General features: G+C 55.7%; 1 protein-coding gene across 1 annotated transcript; it reads right to left on the bottom strand.

The window, feature by feature from the left end:
• Window positions 1-4817: 4817 nt before the first annotated feature.
• On the bottom strand, window positions 4818-5498 carry LOC138249638 (zinc finger Ran-binding domain-containing protein 2-like). Its single transcript, XM_069203582.1, has one exon. The coding sequence runs from the start codon at window positions 5496-5498 to the stop codon at window positions 4818-4820; it is 681 nt and encodes a 226-aa protein (XP_069059683.1).
• Window positions 5499-10119: the final 4621 nt, after the last annotated feature.

Raw genomic sequence — 10119 nt, 5'->3', positions numbered from 1 at the left:
TGTCAGATGCTGCAGTCCTGTTGTGACTGCTGTACCTCCTACTGTCAGATGCTGCAGTCCTGCTGTACCTGCTGCTGTCAGATGCTGCAGTCCTGTTGTGACAGCTGTACCTCCTGCTGTCAGACGCTGTAGTCCTGCTGTGACTGATGTACCTCCTGCTGTGACTACTATACCTCCTGCTGTCAGATGCTTCAGTCCTACTGTGACTGCTGTACCTCCTGCTGTTACTGCTGTACCTCCTGGTGTGACTGTTGTACCTCCTGCTGTGACTGCTGTACCTCCGGATGTCAGATGCTGCAGTCACACTGTGACTGCTGTGCTTCCTGCTGTGACTGCTGTTCCTCCTGCTGTGACTGCTGTACCTCCTTCTGTCAGATGCTGCAGTCCTGCTGTGACTGTTGTACCTCCTGCTGTCAGACGCTGCAGTCCAGATGCTGCAGTCCTGCTGTGACTGCTGTACCTCCTGCTGTCAGATGCTGCAGTCCTGCTGTGACTGTTGTACCTCCTGCTGTCAGACGCTGCAGTCCAGATGCTGCAGTCCTGCTGTGACTGCTGTACCTCCTGCTGTCAGATGCTGCAGTCCTCCTGTGACTGCTGCTGTCAGATGCTCCTCCTGCTTTCAGATGCTGCAGTCCTGCTGTGACTGCTGTACCTCCTGCTATGTGCTGTACCTTCTGGTGTGACTGCTGTACCTCCTGCTGTCAGATTCTTCAGTCCTGCTGTGACTGCTGTACCTCCTGCTGTCAGAGGCTGCAGTTCTGCTGTGACTGCTGTACGTCCTGCTGTCAGAGGCTGCAGTTCTCCTGTGTCTGTGTACCTCCTGCTGTCAGATGCTGCAGTCCTGCTGTGACTGCTGTACCTCCTACTGTCAGATGCTGCAGTCCTGCTGTACCTGCTGCTGTCAGATGCTGCAGTCCTGTTGTGAATGATATACCTCCTGCTGTCAGACGCTGCAGTCCTGCTGTGACTGATGTACCTACTGCTGTCAGATGCTGCAGTCCTGTTGTGACTGCTGTACCTCCTCCTGTCAGAGGCTGCAGTTCTGCTATGACTGCTGTACCTCCTGCTGTCAGAGGCTGCAGTTCTCCTGTGACTGCTGTACGTCCTGCTGTCAGATGCTGCAGTCCTGCTGTGACTGCTGTACCTCCTCCTGTGACTGCTGTAACTCCTGCTGTCAGTGGCTGCAGTTCTGCTGTGACTTCTGTACCTCCTGCTGTCAGATGCTGCAGTCCCGCTGAGACTGCTGTATCGCTGTGACTGCTGTACCTCCTGCTGTGACATGCTGCAGTCCTGGTGGGACTGCTGTACCTCCTGCTGTCAGATGCTGCAGTCCTACTGCGACTGTTATACCTCCTGCTGTGACTGCTGTACCTCCTGCTATCAGATGCTGCAGTCCTACTATGACTGCTGTTCCTCCTGCTGTGACTGCTGTAGCTCCTGCTGTCAAATGCTGCAGTCCTGCTGTGACTGTTGTACCTCCTGCTGTCAGATGCTGCAGTCCCGCTGTGACTGCTGTACCTCCTGCTGTGACTGCTGTACCTCATGCTGTCAGATGCTTCAGTCCGGCTGTGACTGCTGTACCTCCTGCTGTGACTGCTGTACCTCCTGCTTGGAGATGCTGCAGTCTTGCTGTGACTTCTGTACCCCCTCCTGTCTGATTCTGCAGTCCTGCTGTACCTCCTCCTGTCAGATGCTGCAGTCCTTCTGTGACTACTGTACCTCCTGCTGTCAGACGCTGCAGTCCTGCTGTGATTGTACCTCCTGCTGTCAGATGCTGCAGTCCTGCTGTGATTGCTGTACCTCCTGCTGTGACTGCTGTACCTCCTACTGTGACTGCCATACCTCCTGCTGTCAGATGCTGCAGTCCCACTATGACTGCTCACCTCCTGCTGTGACTGCTATACCTCCTGCTGTCAGATGCTGCAGTCCTGCTGTGACTGCTGTACCTCCTGCTGTGACTGCTGCACCTTCTGCTGTGACTGCTGTACCTCCTGCTGTGACTGCTGTACCTCCTGCTGTCAGATGCTGCAGTCCTGCTGTGACTGTACCTCCTGCTGTCAGATACTGCAGTCCTGCTGTGACTGCTGTACCTCCTGCTGTGACTGCTATACCTCCTGCTGTCAAATGCTGCCGCCCTGCTGTGACTGCTGTACCTCCTGCTGTATCTCCTGCTGTGTGCTGTACCTCCTGCTGTGACTATTGTACCTCCTGCTGTCAGAGGCTGCAGTATTGCTGTGACTGCTGTGCCTCCTACTGTCAGATGCTGCAGTCCTGCTGTACCTGCTGCTGTCAGATGCTGCAGTCCTGTTGAGACTGCTGTACCTCCTACTGTCAGATGCTGCAGTCCTGCTGTACCTGCTGCTGTCAGATGCTGCAATACTGTTGTGACAGCTGTACCTCCTGCTGTCAGACGCTGTAGTCCTGCTGTGACTGATGTACCTCCTGCTGTGACTATTATACCTCCTGTTGTCAGATGCTTCAGTCCTGCTGTGACTGCTGTACCTCCTGCTGTGACTGCTGTACCTCCTGGTGTGACTGTTGTACCTCCTGCTGTGACTGCTGTACCTCCGGATGTCAGATGCTGCAGTCACACTGTGACTGCTGTACTTCCTGCTTTGACTGCTGTTCCTCCAGCTGTGACTGCTGTACCTCCTTCTGTCAGATGCTGCAGTCCTGCTGTAACTGTTGTACCTCCTGCTGTCAGACGCTGCAGTCCAGATGCTGCAGTCCTGCTGTGACTGCTGTACCTCCTGCTGCCAGATGCTGCAGTCCCGCTGTGACTGCTGTACCTCCTGCTGTGACTGCTGTACCTCCTGCTCTACCTCCTGCTGTCAGATGCTGAAGTCCTGCTGTGACTACTGTACCTCCTGCTGTCACACGCTGCAGTCCTGCTGTGACTGCTGTACCTCCTGCTGTCAGATGCTGCAGTCCTCCTGTGACTGCTGCTGTCAGATGCTCCTCCTGCTGTCAGATGCTGCAGTCCTGCTGTGACTGCTGTACCTCCTGCTGTGTGCTGTACCTTCTGGTGTGACTGCTGTACCTCCTGCTGTCAGATGCTTCAGTCCTGCTGTGACTGCTGTACCTCCTGCTGTCAGAGGCTGCAGTTCTGCTGTGACTGCTGTACATCCTGCTGTCAGAGGCTGCAGTTCTCCTGTGTCTGTGTACCTCCTGCTGTCAGATGCTGCAGTCCTGCTGTGACTGCTGTACCTCCTACTGTCAGATGCTGCAGTCCTGCTGTACCTGCTGCAGTCCTATTGTTAATGATATACCTCCTGCTGTCAGACGCTGCAGTCCTGCTGTGACTGATGTACCTCCTGCTGTCAGATGCTGCAATCCTGTTGTGACTGCTGTACCTCCTGCTGTCAGATTCTGCAGTCCTGGTGTACCTCCTGCTGTGACTGCTGCACCTCCTGCTGTCAGGTACTACAGTCCCGCTGTGACTGCTGTACCTCCTGCTGTCAGATGCTGCAGTCCTGCTGTGACTGCTGTACCTGCTGCTGTCAGATGGTGCAGTCCCGCTGTGACTGCTGTACCTCCTGCTGTTAGATGCTTCAGTCCTGCTGTGACTGCTGTACCTCCTGCTGTTACTGCTGTACCTCCGAATGACAGATGCTGCAGTCACGCTGTGACTGCTATACCTCCTGCTGTCAGATGCTGCAGTCCTGCTGTGACTGCTGTACCTCCTGCTGTGACTGCTGTACCTCCTGCTGTTACTGCTGTACCTCCGAATGACAGATGCTGCAGTCACGCTGTGACTGCTATACCTCCTGCTGTCAGATGCTGCAGTCCTGCTGTGACTGCTGTACCTCCTGCTGTGACTGCTGTACCTCCTGCTGTCAGATGCTGCAGTCCTGCTGTGACTGTACCTCCTGCTGTCAGATACTGCAGTCCTGCTGTGACTGCTTTACCTCCTGCTGTGACTGCTATACCTCCTGCTGTCAAATGCTGCCGCCCTGCTGTGACTGCTGTACCTCCTGCTGTATCTCCTGCTGTGTGCTGTACCTCCTGCTGTGACTATTGTACCTCCTGCTGTCAGAGGCTGCAGTCCTGCTGTACCTGCTGATGTCAGATGCTGTAGTCCTGTTGTGACTGCTGTACCTCCTACTGTCAGTTGCTGCAGTCCTGCTGTACCTGCTGCTGTCAGATGCTGCAGTCCTGTTGTGACAGCTGTACCTCCTGCTGTCAGACGCTGTAGTCCTGCTGTGACTGATGTACCTCCTGCTGTGACTACTATACCTCCTGCTGTCAGATGCTTCAGTCCTACTGTGACTGCTGTACCTCCTGCTGTTACTGCTGTACCTCCTGCTGTGACTGCTGTACCTCCTGCTGTTACTGCTGTACCTCCGAATGACAGATGCTGCAGTCACGCTGTGACTGCTATACCTCCTGCTGTCAGATGCTGCAGTCCTGCTGTGACTGATGTACCTCCTGCTGTGACTACTATACCTCCTGCTGTCAGATGCTTCAGTCCTACTGTGACTGCTGTACCTCCTGCTGTTACTGCTGTACCTCCTGGTGTGACTGTTGTACCTCCTGCTGTGACTGCTGTACCTCCGGATGTCAGATGCTGCAGTCACACTGTGACTGCTGTGCTTCCTGCTGTGACTGCTGTTCCTCCTGCTGTGACTGCTGTACCTCCTTCTGTCAGATGCTGCAGTCCTGCTGTGACTGTTGTACCTCCTGCTGTCAGACGCTGCAGTCCAGATGCTGCAGTCCTGCTGTTACTGCTGTACCTCCTGCTGTCAGATGCTGCAGTCCTGCTGTGACTGCTGTACCTCCTGCTGTCAGATGCTGCAGTCCTCCTGTGACTGCTGCTGTCAGATGCTCCTCCTGCTTTCAGATGCTGCAGTCCTGCTGTGACTGCTGTACCTCCTGCTATGTGCTGTACCTTCTGGTGTGACTGCTGTACCTCCTGCTGTCAGATGCTTCAGTCCTGCTGTGACTGCTGTACCTCCTGCTGTCAGAGGCTGCAGTTCTGCTGTGACTGCTGTACGTCCTGCTGTCAGAGGCTGCAGTTCTCCTGTGTCTGTGTACCTCCTGCTGTCAGATGCTGCAGTCCTGCTGTGACTGCTGTACCTCCTACTGTCAGATGCTGCAGTCCTGCTGTACCTGCTGCTGTCAGATGCTGCAGTCCTGTTGTGACAGCTGTACCTCCTGCTGTCAGACGCTGTAGTCCTGCTGTGACTGATGTACCTACTGCTGTCAGATGCTGCAGTCCTGTTGTGACTGCTGTACCTCCTCCTGTCAGAGGCTGCAGTTCTGCTATGACTGCTGTACCTCCTGCTGTCAGAGGCTGCAGTTCTCCTGTGACTGCTGTACGTCCTGCTGTCAGATGCTGCAGTCCTGCTGTGACTGCTGTACCTCCTCCTGTGACTGCTGTAACTCCTGCTGTCAGAGGCTGCAGTTCTGCTGTGACTTCTGTACCTCCTGCTGTCAGATGCTGCAGTCCCGCTGAGACTGCTGTATCGCTGTGACTGCTGTACCTCCTGCTGTGACATGCTGCAGTCCTGGTGTGACTGCTGTACCTCCTGCTGTCAGATGCTGCAGTCCTACTGCGACTGTTATACCTCCTGCTGTGACTGCTGTACCTCCTGCTATCAGATGCTGCAGTCCTACTATGACTGCTGTTCCTCCTGCTGTGACTGCTGTAGCTCCTGCTGTCAAATGCTGCAGTCCTGCTGTGACTGTTGTACCTCCTGCTGTCAGATGCTGCAGTCCCGCGGTGACTGCTGTACCTCCTGCTGTGACTGCTGTACCTCCTGCTGTCAGATGCTGCAGTCCTGCTGTGACTGCTGTACCTTCTGCTGTCAGATGCTGCAGTCCTCCTGTGACTGCTGCTGTCAGATGCTCCTCCTGATGTCAGATGCTGCAGTCCTGCTGTGACTGCTGTACCTCCTGCTGTGTGCTGTACCTTCTGGTGTGACTGCTGTACCTCCTGCTGTCAGATGCTTCAGTCCTGCTGTGACTGCTGTACCTCCTGCTGGCAGAGGCTGCAGTTCTCCTGTGACTGCTGTACCTCCTGCAGTCAGATGCTGCAGTCCTGCTGTGACTGCTGTACCTCCTGCTGTCAGATGTGGAAGTCCCGCTGTGACTGCTGTACCTCCTGCTGTGACTGCTGCACCTCCTGCTGTCAGATTCTGCAGTCCCGCTGTGACTGCTGTACCTCCTGCTGTGACTGCTGTACCTCCTACTTGGAGATGCTGCAGTCTTGCTGTGACTGCTTTACCTCCTGCTGTCAGATGCTGCAGTCCTGCTGTGACTGTTGTACCTCCTGCTGTCAGACACTGCAGTCCCGATGCTGCAGTCCTGCTGTGACTGCTGTACCTCCTGCTGTCAGATGCTGCAGTCCTGCTGTGACTGCTGTACCTTCTGCTGTCAGATGCTGCAGTCCTCATGTGACTGCTGCTGTAAGATGCTCCTCCTGCTGTCAGATGCTGCAGTCCTGCTGTGACTGCTGTACCTCCTGCTGTGTGCTGTACCTTCTGGTGTGACTGCTGTACCTCCTGCTGTCAGATGCTTCAGTCCTGCTGTGACTGCTGTACCTCCTGCTGTCAGAGGCTGCAGTTCTCCTGTGACTGCTGTACCTCCTGCTGTCAGATGCTGCAGTCCTGCTGTGACTGCTGTACCTCCTGCTGTCAGATGTGGAAGTCCCGCTGTGACTGCTGTACCTCCTGCTGTCAGAGGCTGCAGTTCTGCTGTGACTGCCTTACCTCCTACTGTCAGATGATGCAGTCCTGCTGTACCTGCTGCTGTCAGATGCTGCAGTCCTGTTGTGACTGCTGTACCTCCTGCTGTCAGACGCTGCAGTCCTGCTGTGACTGATGTACCTCCTGCTGTCAGATGCTGCAGTCCTGTTGTGACTGCTGTACCTCCTGCTGTCAGAGGCTGCAGTTCTGTTGTGACTGCTGTACCTCCTGCTGTCAGATTCTGCAGTCCTGGTGTACCTCCTGCTGTGACTGCTGCACCTCCTGCTGTCAGATTCTGCAGTCCCGCTGTGACTGCTGTACCTCCTGCTGTGACTGCTGTACCTCCTACTTGGAGATGCTGCTGTCTTGCTGTGACTGCTGTATCTCCTGCTGTCAGATGCTGCAGTCCTGCTGTGACTGTTGTACCTCCTGCTGTCAGACACTGCAGTCCCGATGCTGCAGTCCTGCTGTGACTGCTGTACCTCCTGCTGTCAGATGCTGCAGTCCCGCTGTGACTGCTGTACCTCCTGCTGTGACTGCTGTACCTCCTGCTGTCAGATGCTGCAGTCCTGCTGTGACTGCTGTAACTCCTGCTGTCTCACGCTGCAGTCCTGCTGTGACTGCTGTACCTTCTGCTGTCAGATGCTGCAGTCCTCCTGCTCCTGCTGCTCCTGCTGTACCTCCTGCTGTGTGCTGTGCCTTCTGGTGTGACTACTGTACCTCCTGCTGTCAGATGCTTCAGTCCTGCTGTGACTGCTGTACCTCCTGCTGTCAGAGGCTGCAGTTCTCCTGTGACTGCTGTACCTCCTGCTGTCAGATGCTGCAGTCCTGCTGTGACTGCTGTACCTCCTGCAGTCAGATGTGGAAGTCCCGCTGTGACTGCTGTACCTCCTGCTGTCAGAGGCTGCAGTTCTGCTGTGACTGCTGTACCTCCTACTGTCAGATGATGCAGTCCTGCTGTACCTGCTGCTGTCAGATGCTGCAGTCCTGTTGTGACTGCTGTACCTCCTGCTGTCAGACGCTGCAGTCCTGCTGTGACTGATGTACCTCCTGCTGTCAGATGCTGCAGTCCTGTTGTGACTGCTGTACCTCCTGCTGTCAGAGGCTGCAGTTCTGTTGTGACTGCTGTACCTCCTTCTGTCAGATTCTGCAGTCCTGGTGTACCTCCTGCTGTGACTGCTGCACCTCCTGCTGTCAGATTCTGCAGTCCCGCTGTGACTGCTGTACCTCCTGCTGTGACTGCTGTACCTCCTACTTGGAGATGCTGCAGTCTTGCTGTGACTGCTGTACTTCCTCCTGTCTGATGCTGCAGTCCTTCTGTACCTCCTGCTGTCAGATTCTGCAGTCCTTCTGTGACTGCTGTACCTCCTGCTGTGACTGCTGTACCTCCTGCTGTCAGATGCTGCAGTCCTGCTGTGACTGTAACCCCTGCTGTCAGATGCTGCAGTCCTGCTGTGAGTGCTGTACCTCCTGCTGTGACTGCTATACCTCCTGCTCTCAGATGCTGCAGTCCCGCTGTGACTCCTCACCTCCTGCTGTGACTGCTGTACCTCCTGCTGTCAGAGGCTGCAGTCTTGCTGTCACTGTACCCCCTGCTTTCAGATGCTGCAGTCCTGCTGTGACTGCTGTACCTCCTGTTGTCAGATGCTGCAGTCCCGCTGTGGCTGCTGTACCTCCTGCTGTCAGATGCTGCAGTCCAGCTGTACCTCCTGCTGTCAGACGCTGCAGTCCTGCTGTGACTGCTGTACCTCCTACTGTCACATGCTGCAGTCCTACTGTACCTCCTGCTGTCAGGTGCTGCAGTCCTGCTGTGACTGCAGTACCTCCTGCTGTCAGATGCTGCAGTCCTGCTGTGACTATTGTACCTCCTGCTGTGACTGTTGTGTCTCCTGCTGTGACTGCTGTACCTCCTGCTGTCAGATGCTGCAGGCCTGCTATGACTGCTGTACATTCTGCTGTGACTGCTGTACCTCCTGCTGTCAGACACTGCAGTCCTGCTGTGACTGTTGTACCTCCTGCTGTCACTGCTGTACCTCCTGCTGTTAGATGCTGCATTCCCGCTGTGACTGCTGTACCTCCTGATGTCAGAAACTACAGTCCTGCTGTGACTGCTGTACCTCCTGCTGTCACTGCTGAACCTCCTGCTGTCAGATGCTGCAGTCCCGCTGAAGCTCCTGCTGTGAGATGCTGCAGTCTTGTTGTGACTGCTGTACCTCCTGCTGTCAGATGCTGCAGTCCCGCTGTGACTGCTGTACATCTGTGACTGCTGTACCCCTGCACAGCCCGCTCTTCAATGCCTGAATCCTGCACACTTGTGTCTCCCTGACACCTCTGCACAGACCCCTCTTCAGTGCCAGGATCCTTCACACTTGCATCTCTCTGACACCTCAGTCTCTGCACAGACCCCTCTTTAGTGCCAGGATCTTGCGCACGTGTGTCTCTCTGACACCTCTGCCTCTGCAAGGCCCCTCTTCAGTGCCAGGATCCTGCACACTTGTGTCTCCCTGACACCTCTGCCTCTGCAAGGCCCCTCTTCAGTGCCAGGATCCTGCACACTTGTGTCTCTGACACCTCTGCATGGCCTCTCTTCAGGGCCAGAATCCTGTACACTTGTGTCACCCTGACACCTCTGCCTCTGCACAGACTCCTCTTCAGTGCCAGGATCCTGCACACATGTGTTTCCCTAACACCTCTGCCTCTGCACAGGCCCCTCCTCAGTGCCAGGATCCTGCACACTTGTGTCTCTCTGACACCTCTGCACAGGCCCTTCTTTAGTGCCAGGATCCTGCGCACGTGTGTCTCTCTGACATCTCTGCCTCTGCGCAGGCCCCTCTTCAGTGCCAGGATCCTGTACACTTGTGTCTCTCTGACACCTCTGCCTCTGCATAGGCCCCTCTTCGGTGCCAGGATCCTGTACACTTGTGTGCCGCTGACACCTCTGCCTCTGCACAGGCCCCTCCTCAGTGCCAGGATCCTGTACACTTGTGTGCCGCTGACACCTCTGCCTGTGCAAGGCCTTCTTCAGTGCCAGGATCCTGTACACTTGTGCACCCCTGACACCTCTGCCTCTGCACAGGCCCCTCCTCAGTGCCAGGATCCTGCGCACGTGTGTCTCTCTGACATCTCTGCCTCTGCGCAGGCCCCTCTTCAGTGCCAGGATCCTGTACACTTGTGTCTCTCTGACACCTCTGCCTCTGCATAGGCCCCTCTTCAGTGCCAGGATCCTGTACACTTGTGCCCCCCTGACACCTCTGCCTTTGCAAGGCCTTCTTCAGTGCCAGGATCCTGTACACTTGTGCACCCCTGACACCTCTGCCTCTGCACAGGCCCCTCCTCAGTGCCAGGATCCTGCGCACGTGTGTCTCTCTGACATCTCTGCCTCTGCGCAGGCCCCTCTTCAGTGCCAGGATCCTGTACACTTGTGTGCCCCTGA

The sequence above is a fragment of the Pleurodeles waltl genome, chromosome 8, assembly GCF_031143425.1.
Source record: "Pleurodeles waltl isolate 20211129_DDA chromosome 8, aPleWal1.hap1.20221129, whole genome shotgun sequence".
Lineage (NCBI taxonomy): Eukaryota > Metazoa > Chordata > Amphibia > Caudata > Salamandridae > Pleurodeles > Pleurodeles waltl.
This window is presented reverse-complemented; position numbering and strand designations above follow the sequence as displayed.

What these genes read in the sequence shown, in the direction of transcription:
- LOC138249638 (XM_069203582.1), bottom strand. Translation starts at nt 5,498, where the DNA reads ATGTCACAGCAGGAGGTACAGCAGTCACAGCGATACAGCAGTCTCAGC.